At 43.8% G+C, this 27028-nt stretch overlaps 2 protein-coding genes across 3 annotated transcripts in view; one reads left to right on the forward strand and one right to left on the reverse strand.

Moving 5' to 3' along the window:
* The window catches only part of ST7 (suppression of tumorigenicity 7), a 134975-nt gene extending 130689 nt beyond the window's left edge, over nucleotides 1-4286 (forward strand). For both annotated transcript variants that reach the window (XM_033058542.2, XM_033058543.2), the window contains exons 14-15: nucleotides 1573-1712; nucleotides 3967-4286. In XM_033058542.2, the coding sequence (XP_032914433.1) occupies nucleotides 1573-1712; nucleotides 3967-4062 (236 nt within the window). In that variant the 3' untranslated portion in view covers nucleotides 4063-4286. The remainder of the gene's footprint in view (nucleotides 1-1572; nucleotides 1713-3966) is intronic.
* A 3712-nt stretch (nucleotides 4287-7998) lies between these two features.
* WNT2 (Wnt family member 2) lies at nucleotides 7999-26986 on the reverse strand. Its single transcript, XM_033059145.1, is given in 6 exon segments — nucleotides 7999-11120; nucleotides 17429-17693; nucleotides 21498-21775; nucleotides 24626-24653; nucleotides 24655-24850; nucleotides 26206-26986. Coding segments are annotated over 6 exon segments (1077 nt in total). The 5' UTR covers nucleotides 26286-26986; the 3' UTR covers nucleotides 7999-10890.
* Nucleotides 26987-27028: the final 42 nt, after the last annotated feature.

Consider the following 27028-nt stretch of genomic DNA (forward strand, 5'->3'; position numbering starts at 1 on the left):
TTCATTCAGAACCTCTCTGGTTTGGGCTGAAAAAGGTATTGCCTCTTTTTATAAGCCTGCATGAGTAAACATTAGGTGAGAATAATACAGTGAAAATCCACTCATTGCAAGTCTCTCCTTCACAGCACATTCTTGCTGATATTACGCAGAAATCCTTGGCAACTGACAGTATCTCCCCACCCCATTATAATCATCCTAATTATAACAACACCTCTCAGAGTGTTCTGCTTGCTTTACTCAGAGGGATGCTGAGCTGGGGAGGGTGGAGTGTCAGGAGATTTAGGAATGACAAAGTCATGCAGAATAGCTCAGCATTCCCTTTTTAGATGCAAAACTAATCATTCTTGTCAAATGTTACAAGCTAACAGCAGGACTCTAGCAGCATATGCAGGCAGTGTGTTCTGCTCTGGCAGTTATGGGAAATGCCTTTCACTGCAAAATCTCCTGGGTTAGGGGAGGGAAGGCTTTAGCATACCCTGACAGACACAGGTGGTTAGAGGGGTTTTGCATACCTGTCCACACCCTTTCATTGTGTGTGTTTTATGGGAGAGTCATCTGGAATTATATCAGAACACAACAATCTGATAGACTCTCCAAATTAAAAATAACAATTACAAAACTTCTGCCATGACTGGATAACAGACTGGAACAGCAGGGTTGAGCCTAAGCACTGAAAATGCAGTGCAAGGAAAAAAAAAGTGAAGGACATCCTAGACTTACAAAGTCCATGTTCTGGTATTTCTGATCTCTATATTTATTTTAAAGAGAAGTCGTAATCTATCCCTACTTTAGTTTTTTTAACCAATCAAACTAGCAGAGTCAAGAGTCATAAATATTTCTAGATATCATCATCTCAGTGCTGCTTTTTCCAAAGACCAGTGAAGGATTTTTTATACCAGAGTCAAGGAAATTTCTGTATTCCTATTAGTGTATATTAACAAACATCTTAAAAATTCACTCTTCATTTAATTTCCAGGTTTTAAATACATGCTTGTATGTCCTGCTTTTAGGATAATTTTTCTTGCTCTGCAGATAAAACACAGATAAAATTTACAGTTACAGAGGCTGTAGTTTTACAGCCTTCTTTAATTGGTCTTACAGCAATGCTTCCATATGGCTGGGCTACTCCTGCTCCCAGGCATGTTTCTGCACCCTCTGTGTATCAGCATTAGCAAACATGCAGCTTAGTTAATTATGTTAGTTAATGATGTACATTTAAAAAATTGATGTTTTATTTCTAAGTCTGTCTTCTGGGATTAGCTGTTGCAGAGCTGCATTATAGTTATTGCTGACACAAGGAAGACAAAAATAACCTGTACGTAGCACCAGAGTAAACCAGAAATACAATCTTTAGAGAGAATTACTTGGTAGAGAAAACTGACACAACACTAATGTCATTAAATGTATCAGAACTTCCATCTTCTTCCTTCAAAAGCATCTTTGTGTGTTTCTTGAATAAACTACGTAAAGATGTAAACTATGTAAGAATGTTGGTTTGGTTTTAGTTGGTGGTGTGTTTTGATTTTTTTTTCAATGTATAATGCCTTCCCCTTCTCATATCTTTTTCTACAGCATTTCATGAGGTTTCAGTTTATCCCAAGAAAGAGCTTCCCTTCTTCATCCTCTTCACTGCTGGACTCTGTTCTTTCACAGCCATGCTCGCCCTCCTGACACATCAGTTCCCAGAGCTTATGGGGGTCTTCGCAAAAGCTGTGAGTATTCTCTGCTGCTGCTTCCTTCTGGTAAACAAAGACACCAGTGCAGGAAAAGCTGAGCTAAATACTGCCAGGTATTAAATATCTGCATAGTCAGAAGCATCAGTCCATATCTGAGCAGGGGGATATATGCACAACTGTCAAGGTTGATAATCACTAAGACTTGGCTGTTTGTCTTTGGTTTATATGGCTCTCTTGTTAGGTTTGATCTTGTGATTTTGCCCAAAAAGGGCTTGGTAGGAGAAGCGACTATCAGTATTTTCATATATCATCCACTAAAATAAACTAAAAACAGTTTGCAGAACCCCTCTATTTTGTGTAATCCTAATGTCTGCTGTGATTACTGATGCAATAGAAACTTCTCAGTATGAGCAGAAATAGAGTGTACTGTTAACCTGGACAAATTTCTGTGTTTTTTCCTGAACTGCCAAGGACGCAGTAATCTCAATACTTCCCTCATAATTTTTATGAACTACATCCAGAGAAGTCTCTCCTAATTTTGCTTTTTTAATCGACCAAGGATTAACAAATTTTAGAAGATGAGGGGAAGAGCCATGAGTTATTCTAAATCAAAACTTTTTTCTTTGCAAAACCAAGAACATCACTGCTCCAGCATGCTAGGAGATGAAAAATCCACTAATAGAAAAACTCTAGGATAGTAAAGAATTCCTTTGCCAGTAAATACTGAATATCTTCTGTTGTAACATATTTTCTCAAATATATGGACGTCAGGTTCAGGTATCCTTGAGTTTAAATGTATTTTGTAGACCAATTAATTTTCCAGGTGTAGAAAAACTTGGCTTGTTTTAAACTTCAGATTATTTGCTGAGTTTTTCAGAGAATACAGTCAACTATTTGAGCAACAAAATTCCTATGAATTGCAATGAAAATCACTGTCAGGCAAATTATTCTTGTTTCATTGATCTAACAGGTATATAATTTGCACTTGTTACAAAGCTGACTTTTATTCAAGTAGATGTGATGGTACAAGCTTACCACATAAAACAAGTGCTGCTCAAATAGCAGAAGATATCTCTGAAGTGCCTTTTGCACGTTCCAGAATTAAAGGAACATATTTATTTAAGCACTTCAGAGCTTAACCAGAGGGAATGCTTCTCCTTGGGCTAAGCCATTTAAAACAGAAAGAGCAGTCTCTAAGATTAGGTAAATCAGTGTTTCATTGATTCAGCTGTGGCTCATGTTATACAGCTTGACCTTTAGCACCAGAGCTGAAATATCTGTTCTGCTTCAGTTAGTTTTTCCTTCAACCTGTGCTTATGACAAAATGACATTACCAGTGGTGGTGTTACTGGTTTTCCCATGAGGCACAAGTTGTCCATGATGTAGTGTCTGCATTGTCTGCAAACACATCCAAGACAAAAAAAAAAAAAAAAAAGAATTGGAGTGCTTACTACTGCCTTTAAAACGCATAAGCATCATAAATGCTGTACTCTCTCATACCCATGTAGGGCCCCAGCACAGGTGTATGTAATGTGTTATATGTAATGAGTTGAATTGCAGGCAATGTAAATCAGAGTTAATATGTATTTCTCAAATGTATTATTAATTAATTAAAATTAAGATGTATATCAGGAGTGCTTTGAATACCTGAGTTTTGCAACATGCAGCTTCTAATGTTTTTTCCTGTGATAAAGTGTTTCCATCTTGATTATCTTCATATGCCTGTCTGAATACTAATATACTGAAGTCATATTTGAATGTTGTGTTCTGTAGTAGAGAGAAGGATGTTAAGATAAATTTTAGACAGTGATGCAGGGTATGTTAGGATAAATTACAGTTGATGATGCCTCAGTATATAGAGCAGATCTATAGATCACCCTGAATCATTTTAAACCTGAATCTCAAGACACACTTTTTGTTTTTTGTGAGGTGGTCTGGCAGACCCCTGTTAGGGAAAACCTCACTTTCTCTTCAGTAGGTTTTAGGTGAGCTTTTAGTGGCTCCAGTGAGCTTCAGTCTGGGATGTGAGATGTGTGAAAACTTTTGTAGTTCATCACTTTGATCTGTGTAAAAATGGGGCTCTTGCTTTTTTTGCTGATAAATCCAGAAATCTCTGTATATGCAAGGTTCAAGAATTTGAAAGTCTTTACATGTGAATTATGTAATTTTTATCATGTTGGAGGATTTTGCAGAGGAACACACACGAATATCTTATCTTACTGGACAGCTTTCTCTTGACATGTATTGTCTCCTGGATTTTGATCTGAATGTGTATCTGATTTCTTTGCAGTTTCTCAGCACCCTCTTTGCCCCTTTAAATTTTGTGATGGAAAAAGTAGAAAGTATCCTGCCCTCCAGCCTGTGGCATCAGCTGACAAGGATCTGAGGGAGCATGCCTACTGACTGACTGCCATGACATCTTCTGTGCCAACCTTTTGTTGACCACAAGAAAGCATGATAAAAAAGGGAAGCAGTTATAAGACTTAAAATCTCTTCATGGATTGTCTGTTCTCATATAAAAACTGTTTTGTTGTACAAAATACATTGATGTTAGGTTCTATTATATTTTGCCTTCAGAAAAGACAAAAAAATAAACTTTTGTGTATTGTAGCATTGCTGTCTCTTTTTCAGAACACAGATTCTAGGTTTTTGTTAAAGGTGTGGTATCTGTTTCACCAAAGTAGGGCGGAGCTACACATTCACATAATGAAACATGCTAACAATGTTACAATTAAGCAACATTGTCACTGCCTTTTCTTGTGGAGTTCAGTTAGGGTGAGTCCCTCACTTCTGCAGTCCATATGAGGTTTCTGGACAGTTAAAGCTCCTGCTTAAAGCTGCTTTAGGCTCTCCAGGCAGTTTGGATGGCACACTGGCCTTCTGATTCCCATCTCTGCACAGAGGTCACTGTATCCTCATTTGAATTTTCAAGAAGCCCACATACTTGACGGATTTTCTTCACACCCCTAGTGTTTCAGATACCTTCTGAAAGCTCATTAGCAAAATGGGTGTTAGTTCATGCACAATTAATAGAGAGTTTGGTGTTTCACTTGTAGTGCTCACCTCAGGAAATCTTATCCTTGTGCTGTGACTGTTTAGACTAAGTATTCATTTATGACTTAGCCACTATCAATGGAAACTTCTGAGGCTAGTTCTAAAATGAAGATTTTGATCTGAAAGTTGAAGCAAGTAGTCCTCTCTGTCAAGAATTAAAGTGCATCCTTACAGATGCCTCAAGGATTTTTTTTCCAGCTCCCCTTCCAGATAAGGAAGCATACCACTTTACCACTTTGCTGTTGCTCTTAAAATGCTAAGTAGTTTAAGGGACTGTGATCACTAGCAGATAAGTTTGTTTATAAATGAGGAAATGAGTGAGCAGAGACAAAACTCTCCCAGTACTAGAATTGGTATAAAAGCTTTACAATAGAAGATGCATTACATTATTTTTTGTTCACTTGATCACAGACACATTAGTCTAGTGGAAGACAGATGTTTGTTCAAGTGGGCAAAAGTAAACACTGCTGTTATGAGATTAAAAAAAAGCACCCCACAGCAGGAGAAATCAGCTGCAAGACCTGGGGAAGCCCCAAGGTCTAGAAGAGCAGAGACCACACGGACAAATGTTAGACCTGGTGAGGCTGTTGGGGGTTTCCATACAGGTTTATAATCTCTGGCTATTATTCCTGCAGAACAATTCACTGTCAGGTTGAAATTAGTCTGTCTTGCAGTTAATGTAGGACGTGGCATAAGATTAGAAGCACTGGATTGCTAGTGGATAAGCATGTGGAAGTATGAAATGGACCAATATTTGAGTTCTATTTTCATCTGAATTGCTAGAATAGCTACAGAAAACACCTTCACAGCAGGAGCTGCTATGTATCTCCAGCTGAAAAACTAGGAATAACCATATTTATTTGTCTCAAAACAGCACTGTCAGAATAATGTAAGGGTGCTGAAAAGCAGCAGGATCAGGCATAGTCAGGTCTTGTCCTGTGCTGCTTTGTATCACTTATTCCCAGCCACCTATACCCTACATTTCAAAAGAATAAATTTCTGTGATTCACAGTCCTAAATGTAAACACATTTTCATTTACACATTAGTGTATATCTAGCTGTATACAAATCTCCATGTTTGTCAGCAGCTAAGGTAGTAGTTTGGCCTTCCATTTGGAGATATTATTATCTGTGTGGGAATTACTATCTGAATACTCTGATAAAAAGGAATGCTTAACTCCTGGAAGAATCACATCCTTTCCTTGAACTATGGGGAATATTTAGGAGTTCAAAAATACCTTTATGCAATTTTATTTCTATTTCCATGGACTTTTTATCTAGAAAATCTCTCTTTAATTATAATTCTAGGTATCTGGAAGACTAGGCAAATCAGACAAAAGGATTTCTTTTTCTTTCAGCGGAGTTTATTGCCTTAGGCTTTGCTGCCTCTGACATGTTTCCTGTGAAGTTCAGTATGGCTTAGATCAAAAAGCAAACACAGCCGTGATTATAATGATGGAAAGCCTCTGGCTTAGTGCAGAGATGAGCCTTGTGGAAATCTGGTTCAGATAATAACTTATCTTAAGATTTAGGGTTGGAAGAAGTTTTCTAACTCCAAATGTTAGCAGTTCCTGATTTTTTTCTTTAGAGAACTTAATAGAATTTGTATGCACGTTATCTTTTTACACTATAGCCTTCATAAAGCAAAAAAAGGAGAAGATCCCCACCCCAGGATGTTAAGTCAAGCTGGCCCCCTTCTGTCCCTCCTCCCACTGGACAGTTGTACAGCTGCTCCCTGGCAGGAACTGCACTCAGAAGGTGAGTGCTACCCCAAGGGGAGTGCTGCTGCTTTCTCTAGTGCTGCTTTCTCATTGTTATCATTTGGTGTGTATGCTGAACATACAGACTGCTTTTTCAGAGCATGGAAGTCCTCACCCTTGCAGAAAGGAGGAAAATTATCAGAAGTTTTGCCATGTTGAAGAAACTTACAGAAGACAAACATCCAAAGGAAGCTGCACCTCTTGCACACACCACCTACACCTCTTCACACCCAGTGTGGCTGTCGTCCTGTGATGGCCCTGAAAACGTCAGTGGCTCCAGTTACAGCAGATTGTAAGAGGTAGCCCTGGCTCCACCCAGCTTCCAGCAGGGCTCCTGCCCAATTCCCACCACAGAGGGAGCTGTCAATGTATTGATTCATACGCATTTGCTTCTTTCTCACAAGAGATCTTAACTTTATGAAGCTGCATCCATTTCCCCAGGCCAATGAGCTGTTCTACAGAAGAAACAACCCAAAATCACATTGAGCTGCCTCTGTCTTTCTGATAACAATGTAAGTTCATTTCTATCGTTTGAAGTGGCAGGTAAAACCTGCAGGCTGTGACATGTGACCACACAACCACTTCTGCCCTTGGAGGCAGCCACCACGTCTACGAAGCGCTTCCAAAGACTGCGGAGCAAACGCCATGGAGCAGAGTGAGCCTGGGTACACTTTGTGCTGCCACACTGGAGTAAAAGCTGGTTTTTCTCAGCAGAAGTGCCCTCCCCACATCCAGATGTCCACTAATCCCCAAACATTCCTTTCCCCCTTGCCACCATACACCGAGCCCCACAAGAAGCTGGACATGAAGCCTGCGGGCAGTGACCAAGAGCTGTGGTTTGGGCTGGATACCCCTCAGCAGCTATGCAGCACGGTACCAGAAATTTTATTTCTAATTCACATCTGCAAAGAAGTTAACACAGGGATGGGAGGCCAGGATGAGATGCACAAATTGGTTTTTGTTTTCCAGGAAAAGAAAAAGCAGCAATCTCTCAAGCTTCAATGCCCACATGCCCTAATATACACCACCATTCCTAAGTCATTCCTCATTTTCCATGTGGCAAAAAAAAAAAAATCAAACTTTTTAAATGAGATTTCACCTATAACAGCACAACACACATTTTAGGATGAAGTTGTTGAAAACAGTGGGGAGGAAGCAATCCCAAAAAGCTTGGCAGGCTAACAGCATTTCAGGGTGCTGCTAGATCCTGAGTTCATGCAGCAAATTAAAGGAAACTCCCTCAAGAAAATTGGACTGCATATTTAAAAAAATAATGCTACAACCTTTAGCCTCAGCTAACATTATTCTGTCACTAAAATGTCTACCTAGAGACAGCTGTTTCCTCTTCATGACTAAATACATGAGTAAATTTATTCCATAGAACAAAACTACAGTATTATTTCATTTGCCATGCCTATTTCTGTTTCTTCTTTTTTGTTTCCTCTTTTTCCCCTCTTATATTCTTTGTTGGATTGTTTTTTTCTTTTTTTTTTTATTTCTTTTTGGATTTGCCGAAGATCACAGAAAGGCCTTTCCTAGCAATATTTACATCTCTGAGTGTCTTTTGCCACTAAGAAATAGCAAAAGCTTCTGGGAGTGAATTTCTTTGTGGAAGAGGCAACTGTACAGTTCTACAACTGTAAGAAGTCTACCTTGAGCTCTTAAAAAAACCCAAAAAATCATAAATACAGAAAAACTCTCATCAAGTAAGTGGCCAGCACAGCACTTACCCATTTGCTATGCTGTGAAATATTCTGGGTTTCCTCTGGTGAAGTGGTTTTGCTGCAGGCATTGCATCACAGTTTATCAGTATGGTACATGCCCGAAATGGGAACATCAGCCTGCTGTGCACACCTGGGTGAGCTGGCTGCTGGACAGGGTTAATAAGGACACTGAAAAGGCCAAGGGACTCAACGCTCCCATCTTCCTGGTCTTACTGTAACACCAGCCTTCAGGAACCACAGGCCTCTAGCCCAGAGGAAGGTTTGGAACAGGAATATGTGTCTTAGTGGAGGAGGACCAGGTTGGGGAATAAAAGTTAATATACTTTTAATACAGTGACTCCAAAACACTTTATCTGGGACTGTGGGATTCAGGCGAGTTTTCTGGAATATTAAACAAATAACAGATTTAAGAAGAGCTCTGATTTCATTACCCTTCATTCAACTACCTAGAACAAGTTCTCTTGTAAGAATGAGTTTTTTTTCTTTTTTCCAGAACATTGAAATAATTTCAGCTTTATTAAATAGATAATCTTTTAGACTACTCAGGCTCCCTGAATCTTAAAAAAAACCCCAAAATTTCTCTAAAAGGTTAAAAATTATTATACTGCTTTTAAATTCCTTAAGGCTTAAAGTATGATATTGCTGAGGCTACGAACTACATGTGGATTTAATTTCACAGTGAAATCCCAATAAAAATTCTCCTTGGAGCTCACCTTTAAATACAATTAGGTATGAATTTTCCTTATCCAACCCGGAGCCAGAATTGGCAGCAATGAAGAGGCCAGCAGTATAACCCCTGAGCTGCCTGTGGGTACAAATATACACATTATACATACACTGCACATGCACGGACATGTGGGTAGGGCTGTTCCTACCAGCAGTTGGTTTATAGACACAAGTGTGATTATTGTTACCTCTAGCCATGATCATTCCCATATACAGTAACTGAAACATTATCTTACTGTCCAAATAAAGAACTTTCTGGAGCCTCCTAATCTTTTAACACCAGCTGTGCCTTCTGGTGATGAATTACCCATTTTAGTGATACAAACTTTTATGAAAGCCTTGCAGATGTAAATGACTGCTCCCTCAAGATCACTTAATGCCAAACCCCCTTATTTTTAAACAGTCTTTTCAGAAAGTTCCAAAACCAAAACATACCCAGAATATTCACTTTATTGCCTTGGTTAGCTACTTGGATATTACTTTTCCTGCACTGTTTGTACCTGCCAGGGTTCTTCCAGTCCATTTCATTTTCATATGGAAATTTTACCTTCATCTACAATGTTTTCTATCACTCATTCAACCTCCTTTTTCTACGCTATTTTTTCATTACCTTGCCTGTCTCTACTCTTCGTAGGTGCTTTCGCAGAGCCTTATTATACTTATTGGCACAGAACCCATTTTTCTCTTGGTTCATGTTGCTGATTCCTGCCCTGAGGAGAGGCAGCTGGTCCCTCTCCGACCCAGTTCCTCTCCACCAAGGCTCCAGTTTCTGGGCCTGCACATCTTTATAGCAGCTTGTTGTTCTGTGCTGATCCCAGCCCAGCATAGGAACCTGGCACAACCTGTAACTGCCTCCATCACAAGCCAATACACTCCAAATCATAAGCATGCAGTTTAGCAGAAAATATGCAGAAAAAAATCTAATTTGGATATCCCCATCTGAGTGGAAAGTATATTTTGAGCACATTTAATAGATTTATTAACTTTAAAAGAGCATAGAAACTTATAACTTCTTTAGAATCCAAGTCATTACTGAGGCAAGGCATTTGCTTCTCCATCAGTGTTCGCAAACATTTTTTCCACTATTGTGTATGTGAAAAGGAGGAAACCTTATCCTTAGGTAGTTGAGTGTCCTGTACCCAGCCTTCACTAGGGTGAAAAAACATTCTCTTCAATCCTTCAGGTCAGAAAAAAATCCTCAGCAGTTAATATTAATTACTTTTTAAAAGCTTTTAAGGCAGGTTTTCATAAACATTTAACTAAGACATTTGCTTTCACTCTAATAGTTCATCAAACTGTTGTGGTTGAATACATCTCCTGCAATTTCCTTTGTCTAAGGCCATGGACCAACTCCTGTCCCACAGGAAGCCACAATGTGCTAATGATGGCCTCAGGTGGCCACCTTACTGGAAACTCCAGTCCACCAGGGATGAACAAACACCCTTCCAGTAAAGTTTTTCACCAATCTAGCCACAAATTTTTTTAGTGGGGAAGTTACCAACCAATGGCTCAAACTCCTGATCCATTCGGTATCCAGGGCACAAGCTGACCTGCCCAAGATCCTTCAGAAGATGGTTGAGCAAGCCCAGCCCATGCAGTTGGTGGTGGTGATCTTGTAAAAGTGCCCTATTTTGTATGTTCTTGAGTTCCTGATGGAAGGAATGAATTTCCACAAGGATTCTGGAGGAGAGTTACATGGTGGCTGGAAGAGTCTTGGCATAAGTACGTCCTTCCAGAGATGCATCAGTTTATGCAGAGACAACTCTGCAGCAACATTGTCATGCAGAAATGCAAAGTAAATGCTGCAGGGTTTATATAATTTTTTCAGCAGCTTCTGTGCAATGAACAACAAAGGCAAAACAGGCATAAAAGTAAAAGGCCCTCTGATGCATTCCCTGCACGGACCAGGAAGGGCAAAAGCTGTGGTCCTCAGCATCAGTAGCCCGTGTGTCATGTCCGGGAAATCCAGCCAGCGCTCTTGGGCGCTTTGCAGGTGTGAATGTCCACCACTTCGAGGCAGTCCTGGCAGCGCACAGCACAACACCAGTGGAATTTGCACTCGCACTTTGTCATCCTGCTGACGCGGGAGGTGTCGTAGCCTCTCCCGCAGCACATTACTTCACAGCTGTCCATGCCACGGGAGGTTTGGTTGCACACCCGACCAGCTGTTCCAAGGGACCCTGCAAAGGGAACGCAGCAAAGGTCAGGAGGTGGATTTTAATGAAAGACAGCAAGCATATGAAAATAGGTATAGGAGATACAATTTGCAATGTATTTGATCCTTCAATATCACATTACCCAGGATTCAGTATCAAGCCAGAGAAATGCCTACAAAGGTGAAATTGCTCTCCTCTTTCCCCTAGGAATCAGTCCTGGAGATGAGGAGGAATAAAATGGACTAAATACTTCAAGGGTCTGCCTGATTATGTTAGTATATCACATTTTGCTTCATCTTTCCCTGGCACTTTCTTCCCCTCCAGAGAGCATACAGTCCTGCTCCCTGCACCCAGTCCCCCAAGACTGTCTGAAATGGGATGCCCAGGCAGAGCATCTTCATAGTGCTCACGATCTCATGGGCGTTGCTGAGGAGCTCTGGGTGTGCAGGAGAGGGCTAGGAAAGAGAAGACCACAAGATTTGGTGGCTGTGAGGGACTCAGTGGGTAAAGTAACTGTACTGCCAGTGATTAAAGTCTTGTAGAGTGCAGAAGCACCCCAGGCATTTGGCATTGCTGCTGTGTCCACCCACAGGACCCATTCCACCAGTTCAGGTGGCAGCTGAAGAGCTGCTGTTCTGTGTGCCTTTCATCTCTGTGGGGTAACACCAAGAGTTCTTCTCCCCCTTCATGATGAGATTACAAGAAATTAAATTATATCTTGCTGTGGACAGAAAGAGGGAGAGGAACCATACCTTGTCATGTTCTTGAAACACTCTGGAGGGAGTGGCTGAAATGCTTGTGCCTACATTCACGTGGCACAAAATGGCTCTGCAAGGAATTAGTCTGAACAGTGACTGTACCAAAGAGAAGCCACTGTTCATCCAACAAAAACTGATTTTAGGGTACATTTTAGGATTAATACCACTGCTGGCGATAGGTTATTACCATCAATATGAAAACTTCATAAAAATTAACTGCCTCACCTAATTGCCTATGTATTGCTATTATGAATAAAATGCAGACAAACTAAAAAAAAATAACATTCTTCTGACATTTTCCATAGACCTAGAAAATTTCTCCATTCTCTTCTTGGGCAAGGTGATATTCCCTAAGTAACGGCTGCGGTCACTAAATTAACTGGAAATATTTTACAATGTGTATCTGCAGGTGCATACTGAACATGAACAATTTATCTTCTTAAGAAAAACAGATACATGCAAACATTAATTAAAATTTGTATGAGGTAGGATAGCAAACCAATCTTAATTAATAAAAATGTAAACTGCAGTTAAATTGTAATTATTAATAATTTAAGCTGATTAAATTCCAATTTTCTTTCCCCGTGCCCCCATGGTTGTATGCACTGATGCTGTCTCAAAGCAGTTTATAACATACAAGTCTTCACTGATTCTCCACCTCCTGCTGCCCCCCAGCATCAGTAAGACTTCATATTATATGGGGGTTGACCCCAAAATGCAATGCATGCTGACTAATGCAATGAGGGGTCTCAGGAACTGGACCAAAGTCTCCTTCTCAAACTGTGTTTTTTCATGGGATTGACACATGATCCAGTGTCTCAGCCATGGGGGGCAAATTTTCCTCTTCTTGCATCAAATTTAGGACAGTCTTCAACTGTCATCCCGGAGAAGTGCTTCAGCCCCTAGCACACATTTCAGTTGCCTTCCCATGGCCTAGATTTCTGCATTTATTTAAATATTTAAATATTCATTGGTAGAGGTATACACCTGGAGAGCTTCACTATGGAATGGCTGGTTCCTGTCTGCTGCAGGCAGAGCAGAAGGAGCCCATGGCTGCTGGCCCCCCAAGTGGCCCCTGGCCACCCTCCCAGAGCCACTGGGCAGCTGCTGCCATCAGCTGAGCCCCTGGCCCTGCCCCTGAGCTGCAAAGGTGCTGCTGCCCCAGCCAGGCTGAGCCACCCCAGAGGAAACTGGCAGAGGGAAGAGAAAACATACTGAATGGAGCCAGAAACATAGGCTCCTGCACCTGCAGCCTGATAAATCCCAAATCTCCTTGGGCTCTGAGCACGTTCTGCTGCTGCCTATGGACCAATGCTCTGCATAGCACCCTTGGGGAGATGGCTGAACAGCACCTTAAAAAGTAGGCCTCTGATATTTGGGGGAGCATCTCAATTGGCTGTAACAACCAGTGATGTGGTGCACCAGGCACACCCTGCGCCAGGAAACCAGCAGAAATTCCTGCTCCTGACCTACTGTCCCTATAGCCAATGCTGACACCTGGATCCCTGCAGGAAGGTCCAGGGAGGAGAGGTACCCCAGCAGTGACCCACATGACTCCCAGCAAGCCCTCAGCTCTGCAGTTCTCCCTACAGAGCCAGTTGCACCAGGGCAACTGGCATAACAGGCATAGCAAGAGTATGCCAAGAGGCCTTTTCCAGATCTTTTTTCAGGAATCACTCCATGATGGGGGAAGAGAGACTTCCAGGGGCCCCAAGTGCCCCCAGTCTCGACAAGGCTGAAGAAGGGGGATGCAGAACTACATGATACACCTGTGGTCTCACAGGAAGCCTGTGGCAGAAAAAAGCCCAGATCCTGTTTCCCAACCATCACATTCTCCTCCATCCGTGATGCTGAGCAAACATAATATAAGTTCTGCTGTTTGTGTCAGCCCACAGCAATATGTATCACATCGCAGATGTTACTGTATGTGCAAAATACAACCAAATTCACAAAAAGGGTTATTAGACATTGCAATGGATTTCCCAGGGAGGAGGTGGAGTCACTGGCCCTGGAGATATTAAAGATCTGGTGTGACACTTAGTGCATGATCTAGTAGGTGGTGTTCGCTCAAAGGTTGGACTTGATGATCTCAGAGGTCTTTTCCAACCTAATTGATTCTGTGGAGAACTTTTGAAGGCACTTGTCCTGCTCTCTCTGTTCAAGCCAAAAAAAGACCAAGTTTGTGACCCACATGATTAGCATTGTGTATCAGAAATTCACACCAGTGGAGGAAAAGCAAAGTTGGCCCCCACCTCAACACAACTCCCAGCCAGGAGCAGAATGGGGCTATGTCATCGGGCAGCTGAGGGTGACGGAAGACCCCATGTTCCCCCATATCCATGAGGAGCTGCCCAGAAAGGTTTCACCACATTCCTCAGCTGAAGCACAAGTTAGTTTCCAAGTCCAATGTTCGTATTTTCAGATGTAAGGGGAAATCACACAGCACTAAAGGACAACCTAAGCAGGAGGCACCCACGGCTTTCAACAGGAGTTTTTCCAGCAGCTTCAAAACCAAAATTATATCAGCCACTAAGAGACAGAAACTGGTATCATCTGATGCTGACCACAAAACATCAACATTTACTACACAACTAGGACAGGGGACTTAATTATCCACAGATTGTGACAAAAGTGAAAACAAGCTCATATAAAGGCTTGGATTTTGAGCAAAACCAATCTTTTTTAAAAGTTCAAACAGCATCTTCAGGATCTCTGCAGCTTCTCCAGTGAGAAAGAAAATGAACAATAACCAGCAGTGAGGAGCCAAGGGATGAAGGCAGCAGAAGACATTGCACAAAATCAGGCAGAGTTTTCTGCCTGCTACCTGCAATGCACATTCTCAACACTTACAAGGCAGGAGTAGGTTCTAACTTGTAAAAAGGTTTTGTACAACCTCTTTGTTTTCATTTCAAATGTTGGAATTGCCATGCCTACACACATTTTACCTGCCAAAACATCCACAGCTTTTCATACTGCCAACTTCACAGCCTGTACATCAAGTCCTTTCTTCTTGGTTTGCAGTTATTTTTGGAAGTCAACATGTGTTATGGTGAAAAATACTTTCTTTTAATTCTTAAAGCTCAAAAATGTATTTATTAGTATATAATGAGAGTTTTTTCTTTCTACTTCTATTGATTAAAATCTGGTGTCAAGCAGTAACATCCATTATTAGACTTTCACACATACATACACAAACAAAAGTGAAAAATAAAAGAGCAAAACCAGTGAAATCCCCAACGAGAGTTTCCTGAGAAGTGTTCTCAAGGAAAAACTAATTAAAGGAAATGTTCACAGAAAAGTAGCTCTGAAGCTACTGGATCTTATGGACAACACCCAGTACAGAAGGGCTGAAAAGAACAGGCAGCACACACTGGAGGCAGATTTGTCTGCAGGGGCTGGGATCTCCCAGGCCAGCTCTGAAGAGGTGGCCCTGTGTTGATAAAAACAACAGTTTACTTAGGATGATTTAAAAAAGTTCTATGGGATGTTCTATCTCCGCTCCTACCAAATTTTGAGTATGAAATTGTAAGCAAAATGTATTTCAGCAGAGTTATGTGTGCAGGGTTAAAGGAATTCTGAACACTTCTGAAAAATCTTCATTTGGTCCTTCGTGAAATCTTAAGGCAAGGAAAGAGGTGGTCAGGCTATTACATTATCTTGCTATTGAGTTACTGTAAGTTATTTCCCATATTGCATCCTTCCTGAAATCAATTACTCCTCTTTTCCTTTCTGAAGGGAAGAAAAAAAATAAAAACAGACAAACCACATTTTGGGTTGTTCCACATATGTATGTCCAGCTGCCCCCTCAGACAGAGCGCCGGACCCAGGGTGGAAGCTCCAGTGGGGAAAGAGAAGGTATCTGCTTTTTTCCTGGGTAGGCTGCTGATGGCAGAATCCTTGAGCACTTTTAACTCACTGGCTCCTATGTGTAAGCACAACCAAGCCACACAGGACACTGGCTTGGACATTTTACAGTTTGAAGTTGTCTCCTGGTCAAGTCATGATGTTTCATAAGGTTTGCTCTGTGAATTCTTCATTCAGTTCCAATATTAACCAACCTCAAGATAATTTTTTTCCCTGAAGCACTAAATAACTTGAATTCCCTGGAGAATCAAAGGCAGAACTGTATTCAAGGACACACTAAAACATACCACACTAAAACTGTGGTATTAGATTCAGCTGACACTGAGATGCTCCCCACCTATTTCCAAACTCACACTTGCATAATCTCATTTCATTTGCAGTCATTTATCAGGGCTGGCACTCTGAAATGCTCAACAGGGCAAACCAAAAAAATGAAAAAAATGTGGTGCAGCTGCCAAAATCATCTCCCTCAAAGCCAGATCAGGTTTTGTTTGTGTGGTTCCTTCCATGCAACATGCGAGCAGTGGGGCATCCCACATCCCATCAAAGATTTACTGCAGTTTTCTAAAAATATGCTCTTCCAAACAGCCACATTCTCTGAATTCTGTGCAGCAAAGAAACACCACCTCAGCTGCAGCCTTATACTGAGCTGAGCCAAAGAACATGTCAGACTTTGCCATCTCTGGGCAGGCTTTTCAGTGTCTGGCAAATGCATATAATACACTGTGATGAAAAATGCCCACTCTCCTCCATTTTAATATGACTGACAGATGAGATTAGCACAAAGAGATTATTAAATGGTTTTTTGACAAAGAATTGGGCAGTGTAAAAGTTCTTCTTCCAGGGGAAAAGAAATCATGGTTTTTCCAATAAAAGAGGCTACGTCAAGAGAGAAATGTTTTGAAAAAATCCTAGTCTGCAAAGTTAATCTCTGCATGATGCCACAATATGCCCATTTATTCACTTGAATTAGACTTTACAGTATCAGCCACTATTCAAGGAATGGTATGCACTAGTGCAGGTAATAAACATCACCTGCCAAAATAATAAATAACATTTAAAATTATGCCATTGACTCAACTAACCAGAAACACTGTACAATGTAATTGTACTGGATGAAATTCTGGGTTCATTGAAATTGACCAGGAATTCACATATTGTTCTTATTTAAGTGCAGCTGTTTTGCAGTGTTTATTCCAAGCAAACTTGGATTGTAAACATGCAGCAGTGCCAAAAAAGAGTTGAGCTGCATTGCTATCCAGATACTTACGGATTTGTCATATAGGGTGCAATCTGGTCCATTATACAACCTATTAATTAGTTCCACAACTTCTCTCATCCATTACTCACTCTGTCTCTCTTTTCCAAATTTCTGGTTTTCTAGTTGCTAGTTTTTAATTGCCACATCAGGAAATACTATACAAGGGTCAAGAGCTGTTAGCAGGATTCCTGGTGCTTGGCAATGCCTTGAATTCTGTAACACTAAGTGTGTCTCTATTGAGTCTCTGAAGCAGGAAAATCCAGTGTTAACAGCAGCACCAATACTTTATCTCTTCCTACAGGAGCTGGCACAACTCTTCAGAAAATGTGATGGTTGTCATGGATATATGTATATACAAACAGACACATTCACAATAAAACCATAATTTTTGACCTGAGAAGTACAAACGTCTTAAATAAAAGCATTCACATGTAATGATAAAGGCTTACCTACATCCCTGTCCCTGATACAGTAGTCTGGAGAGCTCTCAAAGTATACCAGGTCATTCTTAGTTGGCTTCTTAAATTTCTTATTAGCCACAGTGAAACCCGTGCCATCTTGATTCATGACCACCTGAATTGCTCCATTGTATTTCTTCCACAGATAATCTCCTGTTTTCCTGAAGTCTGCCATGGCCAGCCAGCAGGTCCTTAGCGTGCACGATCCACTCACACCGTGGCATTTGCACTCCTGTTTCAAAAACCTCTTCACGGCCTGTTTAGAAATGCACAGGTAAATATAAATATACACAGGTAAAACAAAGTGCCATTAATTACTTCTCAGCCCTTTTCTATCCATCCTGTAGTGCCAGACCTGCGATAGGTCTCCAAATTACGGTCTGTAGTGACACCCACTGGTAGCATCAAGTCATCCCCATGTGGTTGGTGTGCTCTGGTTGCCTGACTCACTGCACACACAATCCTTACCCTCCTGCTCCTGCCAGTAATGCTAAGGATCGATGTGGTCTGCAGTGCTAGGACATAGACTGGACAGGAAGAGATGACCAGAAATGGTCAGAATCATTCTGCCCCTTGGGAGGCCAAGGTGCATCATTTTCCCATTGTTCCAGCTGCAGGATTGCTGTGCTGACCCTCTGACTCTCTCCAGTTCATCTTCATGAAGTTGCTCTTTACTCTGAACAGCATTTCAGATACTGCCCAGAAAGCTATAGGCATTTCATATTTAAATTATTTTTAAAGACTGTGTAAAGCATTGTACCTGTGCTAGGCATCAGATCTATGCAGAATTTCAAAATACAGTATACTTAAAATGCTTATACAGCTTTTAACAAACATTTTAGAATAAGACCTTCATTAGTTTGCATTGGAGAGATCATCCTTATCATTAATTTAACATCCGGATAGCAGTAAAGTCATTTCAGCTTCATCTCAGACATTTAAGCTATCTGTATGATGTTGGAGAACAACAGATGCATAGACAGTAAATAATTCATTCCTAATTATGTAGGTATGGATATTTGATCCATAAATATTATGCCTTAAGGATTCATGAAATATGAACTTTTTAGAGTTTGTACAAGAGGAATGTCATCATGGGAGGAAGGTAAGAGAGAGGAAAGCTCCATGATTAGAAGTGAGATTGATGCACAGTGGGGCAGCCTTTTTCAGTCAAGCACTTAGTAATAAAGTGAGAATGTATTATAAAATCAAAGGAGTTTTAATTTTCTTTCCAACTTGTAAATGATATGACTACTTCAGAGAAGTCACTGGCATTCCCACAGCCCCACTTCATTGCCATATCACAAATCTGGGATTTATGCAGATGCTTGGTTTTAATTATCTGAGTAGAAATCAATTTAACTACTTGTATGTTTAAAAGAACCTGCTGGAATAGTGGAAGAAGCCCATAGGAATGCAGATCTCTTTTTTGTCAGTGATATTCCTATGCTGATATACAGCATATTATGTTCTGTGATTCATATGGGAATATTATAAATGTTTTTTCTATTTATTTTTTAATTAACACAGTTGGAATAGTCTAGTTTTAAAAGAAATCTATCAGCACCCCATCTGGGGGCAAGAAAAAACCAAGGGCACAGATGGTCTTAGGTCAAAATGCTAGGCTTGTGGGTAGCTGAGGTGGTGAGATCCCTGCAAAGCTAAACCTACACTACTGCACTGTGAATACAAAACAGTGCCTCTGTCCATAAAGCAGGTCCTAGAGCATAAGAGAACAAATTAATTGTTTTTAATTTAATATATTTATCAAATTTATTGATATTGTTCTAGAAATCTACCTTACCAGTATCACCTTAGTATTTGTCAGAGATGTTTTTTAAAACTTAAAAATAATAAGATGCTCAAATACTACAGAAAGTACTTACCATCATAGAACTTATTCCACATTTCTAAAAAAATCTTTCTTTGTATTACAGACTTCAGCCTCTTTTGGACAGTAACAGAAACATGACCACAATACTGCATGTGCCTATCACATATTAATTACACCTGCTGGCAATAAACAGGTGGAGGAAAGATGCTGAAGAACACACCCTTTTCATGAAAACCATCTACTTGTAGTACAAAAAAAGATCAGAATACAAACAACTTAATTCCTACTACATATGCATTAAGGAATACCAAAGATAAAACACAAAATCTCCCTACAAATAACTCCAAAAGGGCTTGGTCTAGCACTTTTTTTTTCTGTATTATTTCAGATGTCATGGGAGCAGCAAATTTTTAACATGTTTTAAATAATCAAAGCATAGTCAAATAATCAAAGTATATTCCAGTTTCATGCATTGTTCTTACTTTTTATAGCTACCACCACAAAATGTTAGTGTAGATGTTCCTCAGCGCTCACACCGGAAGTGGGCAATACACCTGGCAACTACTCCTTCTACCCACTCACGATGTGAAAGTAAAGACTCTTCTAGCTGAAATTCAGGAATGGTATTTTCATTCAGTGTATAGAAAAAGGGTTGTAGGTCATGCTCCAAGGCCACTACCTTTTGGAGGGACATGTATTTTGGATTTATTTTCTTAAAAAGTGAAAATAATTACAGTAGTTTCACGAATACAAGCCGCACGGATTATAAGCCGCACCCCCGGTGCCTCGACAATGTTGCTGTCTTTGTCAATAGATAAGCCGCACCCCGAATATTAGCCGCACTTTCGTTCGTAGCGAGAATCCGTGCGCAGCTTTCACAAATTGGCCAATTAGTAACAGGATCGCGGCATAGCGGGGTTTACTGGCTCGGGGCGGGGCCAGGCAGGCTCAGCCCGCTCATGGTTGCCGACGGGTCCGGGTGGCCCAGCTCAGCGCCACGGCTTGGCGGGGCTGGCTGGGTGGTACTGCCGCCGTCGCCGGGCTCGCTGGCCCCCCTCTCCCATCAGCACCGCCCCGCTGCCGCGTTCGCTAGCCCCGCCGGCGGGCTCGCCGGCCGCGCCGCGCCGCGTTCCCTAGCCCCGCCGCCGGGCTCGCCGGCCGCGCCGCATTCCCTAGCCCCGCCACCGGGCTCGCCGGCCGCGCCGCGCCGCGTTCCCTAGCCCCGCCGCCGGGCTGCCGCCGCCGCCGCTGGGCTCGCCGGCCGCCCCCTCCCGTCTGCACCGCCGCCGTGTTTCCTCGCCCTGGCCGGCACTGCAGGCCCCCGCACCGCCGGGCTCCCCCACGCTGCTGGCCCCGATTCTGCTGGGCTTCCCCCGCTGCCAGGCAGCCCCACCCGCCGGCCTTCCTGCTTCTGCCATGCTCCCCTGCACTGCTAGCCCCAGTTCTCCTGGGCTCCCCCGCCCTGCTGGCCCGGGCTCTGCCGCCCCCCTGCCCCGCCCTGCTGGCTCAGGCTCTGCCGCCCGCCCCCCACACTGCTGGCCCCGCCTCTGCCAGGCTTTCCCACCTCTGCCGGGGCCGGCCGGGCTCCAGCTTGGCTTGGGGCTGCCGCGGGCTCTCACTTCCGTGTTGGCAGCTTTTAGAATTTTGTTAATGTATTAGCTGTCCCGGAATATTGGCCGCACTTCCGGGTTTCCACCAAAATTTTGGTCAAATTGGTGCGGCTTGTATTCGTGAAATTACTGTACCTTTTACCTCAGCTCACTTTGTGACTAAGTTTACCATACACATACAGAAATCGACAGAACGGGGTTTTTTGTCTCAAGAGTTATTTTGAATTTGCTCTTTGTCAAGCCTGTTCTTCAGTGTGATCTTCAGCCTCTCTCAGGAATTTGTATTCTGTATTAACCAAAAATAAAACTCCTGCTTACATCAGAATTAGGCTCAGAACAAAACCTCCATCCAAACTGATCCTGCAGCTTAGACTCCTGCTTAACTTCCCACACAAGGAGCAACTGAAGTGATTCCAACAGGAATACTGTTAGGCAGTTGAATTCGGTCTGTCACACTGAACCTCCAAGGGAGACGGAAACAGCAGCTCAGGCTCCTGCTCTTCCTATATTTCTTCATAACTGCTGAGATCAGACAGCAAGGGCCAAGCATTAACTGCCTCAAACACTACAGAGTTGTCCAAGAACATCTCTAGGCATCTATTGGATGGACACCCACCTTCCTTCCAGCTCTGTTGTTGTGAAGGTTCATCAGTGCCCTGGCATCTTTTCCTTTCCGTTCTTTGGCATCCACAAAGGCTCTGGCAAATTTAATGCCATAGTCAATGTTGTCACTGCAGCCACCCCAGTCAAAATGGCCTTTGCTGTCCTTGGCAGTGCCTTTCTTCTTGGGATCACAGGAGCAGGATTTCAGCTCCCCTTGGCTACATGCCCTGGTGATGGCAAAAACAACTCCAGCAGAGGAGATGGCATGTACAAAAGCAGATTCTCGACTACCTGAAACAAGAAAAGTCACTTTAAATATCATTGGGGTAGTTACTTTGAGTGGCTGTCCTATATCCAGAAAGTTAGCCTGGACTTTTTTGCAGAGCAAAAGATAAACTAGGTTGAAATCACACAAATACACATTCCCTGGAGCCAGAATTAGTCATGGCTTAAACTTGGACCCCTCCCTGGTAAAAGCTCATCAATATAGTGTTAGAGTTGGAAAACATTAAACATTTGCTTCTGATATTGATTAATATACTTTCATGGATCAGTTGTTTTGTACAGATATGTGAATAGGACAGCTGGTATTCCTATCATGTTTTGTGAATTTAGAAGAATATATGAAGTGTTATTGGAGAGATAAGTTTAAGAAATTATTAAATAGGGACACTAAAACAACATGTACATTGCAAAATACTGCAAGTAACTCTTGAAACTAGATTTTCCTCTCCTGAAGCTCTTGGAATAGGCTTTCCTGCTTAAAACGTGCTAGGGAGAAAACATGGGTGTTATTTTCTGAAAAATAAGTTAATATTAGGTTTTCTGCCCAAAACCGTAATTCACACAAATAAGTTCCATTAAATCAATGGCACCACTTGTGTCATGCTTGAGGCAAGATTTGGTCTGGCAGATGTGACTCCTTCATGCCAGCTGCTCTGGCAGCTATCCCATCTCCTAATCAAGATACTTCATTATACCAAAGATTATCTGAATTTCTAGACTACGCCTACTCATAGGTGATTAGGTACATTATTTCAATGTAATAATTGCTTTTATTTTAAGATGTAATAGTTTACAATACAGACTTATATTGCAGTGCCACAAATCTCCTTATGGTAATGGAGTATTTTCTTACTTTTAAAGTTTTTAGCACAGGAAGAATGACAAGTAGATTTTTGTGCAGTATCTAAGACATGTTGCAGGGAGAGAGATCTCTTTGCAGGGCTTGTAAGCCTTAAGTAATGTTAGCACAATAAAAGGGGACCCCAAAGACAAATGTTAACTGTGATTTTTTTGTAGAGGCAGAATTACAAGACAGAACATATTATTTAGTATTTCAATTGCAGTACCACCCGTATGTTTAACTTACAAATGGGTCCTGAACTTCCACATGCTGCGCAAGCCTTTTGCAAATGGCAACTAAAAGCTTACAAAACCTGGGCAAACCATGCCTTCCCTACACTGCCTTCAAAATCAGGCAGAAGTTACCCTGGCTTGTTACAAAGCATACTCTTTTGAAGACTTATTTCTGAGAAAACTTATTCCAAAATATTAAAAGTGCTAATTAAAAAGAAACACTTGATGTTGTTGGAAGAGCAAAGGTTTTTTTTTTATTTTATTGAACTAATCAATTTTATTAGAGTGCTATCAAGCTACATTTCTGTGGCAATCACAGCCTGATCAGGCTCAGTGCAGAGCTCAGAAGCCTGATGCTGTCATTCTCTCACATGAGCCAACAGTGAAAACTTCACTTTTGGAAAAACTACATTTTTACTTTTTTTATTAAATAGCCTCATCATTACTAGGCTATGTTCTGCCAGACATGTTTTCCTGAATATCAGACAAACCTCATTGAAAACTTTAGCCTATGGGTGACGTTACTGGTTACTCACAAATAATTGCTAAGGGAACACGAAGCTGGTTACAGGAACCATGGCTTACCAGCAGCAGAACCTAGCACGGAATGAGAATTCCCCTGTTTGGCTCAGCGTGCCCAGTGTCTGCCATCCTCCTGCCAGTCCCCACCAGTGGGGCAATGGTCCCAGGGTACTTTCCTTCTCCCCTCCTTGCAGGTGCCACGCTGCTCACAGCTTAGAATGATGCTGGGGACATTGCAGGGACACAAGTGCAGGGCAGGGTCAGCCACTGGCTGTGCCCAAGGAAAGCCATGTGCGCAGGGTGTGGCACTTGGTGGAAAGAGCTGCAGCACACAGTAACAAATCCCAGCCATTTCTTAGAGTCAAAAGGGCACATTTGAGATCTGAAGACTCAATAGATGCCTTACTCTGACCTTTAGATGGCAACACCACCCTGCTCAACCATCCTCCTTCGGGGCGGGAGGCACAGTGTAGCCCTCAGGTGCTTGGGTCTGCACAGGCCTGACACCTCTACCAGAAGTGTGTGCCCTGCCCCTCTGTCCGCCGGAGCCTGACCTGAAATGTGGCAGTGCCTGGAGGGCAGCGCTGCCCCTCACCCTGCAGACGCACAGCCCTGCAGGGACCGCACCCAATGGCTGCGCTTTCCCGGAAAATGCTCCAGCGGAATCGGCCCGCAGGAGGAATTGTCGCCTGCCAGCCCAACGCACCGGGCTCTTGCCTGTGCTTGAGCTGCCCCTGCCAACAGGCCCCATCCCGAGTATCCCGAGGCTGGGCTGTGATGGAAAGTCTTCTGTCCTGCTGCCACATTCTGATACCTCAATTTCCCTGTAGCCTTAATATGCGGGTGTGATATCCATTATGCACCAAAAAAGTCGGAACTGCAGAGCCAGCCCCTAATATGCCAGAACCCCACATTGTCTCCCTGACTTGATACAGGTTTTTAAGCAATACAGACCTTCACGTTATCATATATGCTGCTCTGCTGTCCGTGAGAACCCTAAAATAACTTTGCAAGTCCTCTTCCTCCTGAAATGTAAAACCAAGCTTCACCCTTGCTAAGACCAAGGATGCAGGAGGACGGCCACCGCTTCTCACGGCTCCCGCACGCTGCCCAGGGCGTGCCGGGCCCTGTTACCACTACGAGGAAACTCTCGTACCCTCACACCGACTCCCCGCAGCCCGTTTTCACCCCGGGCCGAGGGCGCGGAGGCCGCACGCCCCGCCCCAGGCGCGGGCAGCCCCTGTGTGATGGCGGACTCACTGCGCAGCAGGACGCGGCCGAGCAGGTCGCTGCCCCCGCTCCAGGGCGTTGCAGTCCCAGCGGTGCCGGCGGAACTGGTGCTGGCACTCCGCCGTCCAGGCGGCCACGCCGCGCCCGATGGAGAGCATGGCCTCGGGGTGCCGCCGGCACAGCTGCCGCTGCCGGCTCACCAGGCCCGGCACGTTGTCGCACATCACCCGCGAGGAGCCCACGGCGCCCATGTACCTGCGGAGGGCAAGGGGCAGGGCAGCACCGGGGGCCGCAGCACCGGGGGCCACCCCTGCACCGACTGCGAGCGAAGGAGGCTCCTCAGCGCCCCGGAGCCTTCCCGAGCTGCAGCTACCTCTGCCTTTTTGGTGAAATCCTTTACAATTAGTTCATCGACCCTGTGTTTTTTTTAATAACGTGAAGCATTGAGGAGAACCCCAAGCCCCGCTATTGGAGCTCCGTGCAGTATTTAAAAAAAAAAACAACCTTGAAAAAATTAAATTACATCATCTGTATCCAGATGGTCTCTATTAGTCCTGAAACGCTTCGAAAGGTACCTTTCATAAAATCCAAACTTCTATAGGTGTCTTTTGAAGGGATCAAACAGAAGAAAAGTCCTTTTCTTTGAATTTTCATTATTTTATACGATCATAAAATCGTTAAAACCGTGACTTCCAAAAAATATATAGTTAAGTGACATTTAGAAGACACCATGACAAAAAGCCATCGCTATAAATAACGTTTATACGACTAAGGACATAGATAGTCATTTTATTGAAATGCTTAGTCTGATAAATAGGGCTTTGATAGCGCATCAGCCAGAGTCAAGGTTAAATGTGTTCCCCAGGATTACAAGAAGGGGTTTAAGCCTCCTCTCCTAAATCAAGACTTTCCAGCCTGAGTCTGGTTGGGGTCCCCAGTTTGAAGGGCAGGTTTATGTTTCACACGCTAACGCGCGTTTTGCAGCGAGCTGCCCCACGCCGACACCAACTATCACTTGAATCGGAGCCCAGCGCTGCCCGCCGGGCTCTCAGCCCTCTGCCCTGGCAGCTTGCAGTTCAGCGAGGAGAAACAGAACAGAAGGGAGGGGCGGGGAGGGCGAGGAAGAAGGAAAAAATAAATTAATAATAAAAAAGCAGAGGGCGCTGTAGCCAATTCCCAGCGCCGCCGGGGCGCGGAGGGGCGGCTGCCAGCAGCGGCGCTTCGCCCCGCGCCCCTCGGGCGTATTCCCCGGCCGTAATTCCCCCGCCGCCTGCCCGCCCTCCTCCCGCTCCCTCCGCTCCGGGCAGCGCCGGCCGGGCCCGTGTCCCCCAGCACCGCTGCCGAAAGCCCCGGGCAGCCCCCGCAGTTCGCTGCGCTTATGCGGAGAAGGAGGTCGGAGAGCGGGGACGGGGTGTGGAAGGAGGTGCCGGGATTGTCTAAATCCGCTCGCTTTAAGGCCGGACTTTCTGGACCGGAGCAGTTGGCAGCAGGCGAGCTCCGCTTCTGCGAGACTAAGGGGGAGAGGCTTACCCCACCTCCCCTAATTCACAATTAATCCGACCCCACCTTCCCCAAGAGCAAATAAAAATTTCTGGAATTGCACAGCTTACCACCATGAGGAGGTGACTGGTGGGGTCGCCCAGACCAAGACCAAGGGAAGGGACCACCAGATCCCAGGGAGAAAGTTCATGTTAGAAGCGCTTCGGTCCACATCAGGTCAGTTGCGGGGGGCAGAAGAAATCCCATGGAGCAACAAGGACGAGCAGGGGCAAACGCACCTGAGGGCTACTTTCTTTCCCGTGGCTCAAGCACCTTTCGCATCCCCACGCGCAATCCCGGGGCTTACTGCTCCCCTGCCGGGATACGGGGGATGCCGGTCAGTTGCATCGCTCGGGATTCCTCTCGGTTCGCCCTGCACCAAATCCCTCAGGACGTGGAGTTCAGCCCCGCTCCCATCCTTCATCTTTACCCCGATCCAGCTCTTCCCTGCAGTCACGGCAAAACTGAGGGGCTGGTGTGGGCTGCTCTCAGACTGGGTGGGTTCTGCTTTGGTTGGTGTTTTTTTTTTCCTCTGAAACTCTGATGGATGAAATGATGTCAAGAGACACTGGGGGAAGAGGAGGAGGTAACACCTCTGATTAGGCAAGGAATCCCGAGGAGCCAGTTGCTTTCCAATAACCCTACAAGCAGACAAGCGAGTTCAAGCCCGCCAGCAGATGCTACACGACCTGCTGCGGAGCCGGCGGCGGGCCCCGGCTGTTACAGACGGCAGCACTTGGCACCCCTCGGGGTTTGGCACGACGGCAGTCATGGCTCGGTACGCGCACCCGCGAACACCGAGCACGGAACGGAACCGCGACCCGGTGCCAGAGGAGAAGCAGAGAACCAGAGCAGTCCCGGCATGGGGTGGACACCGCCCGGCCGCCTCCCCTC

This window comes from Catharus ustulatus, chromosome 4 (assembly GCF_009819885.2).
Source record: "Catharus ustulatus isolate bCatUst1 chromosome 4, bCatUst1.pri.v2, whole genome shotgun sequence".
In the NCBI taxonomy this organism is placed as follows: domain Eukaryota; kingdom Metazoa; phylum Chordata; class Aves; order Passeriformes; family Turdidae; genus Catharus; species Catharus ustulatus.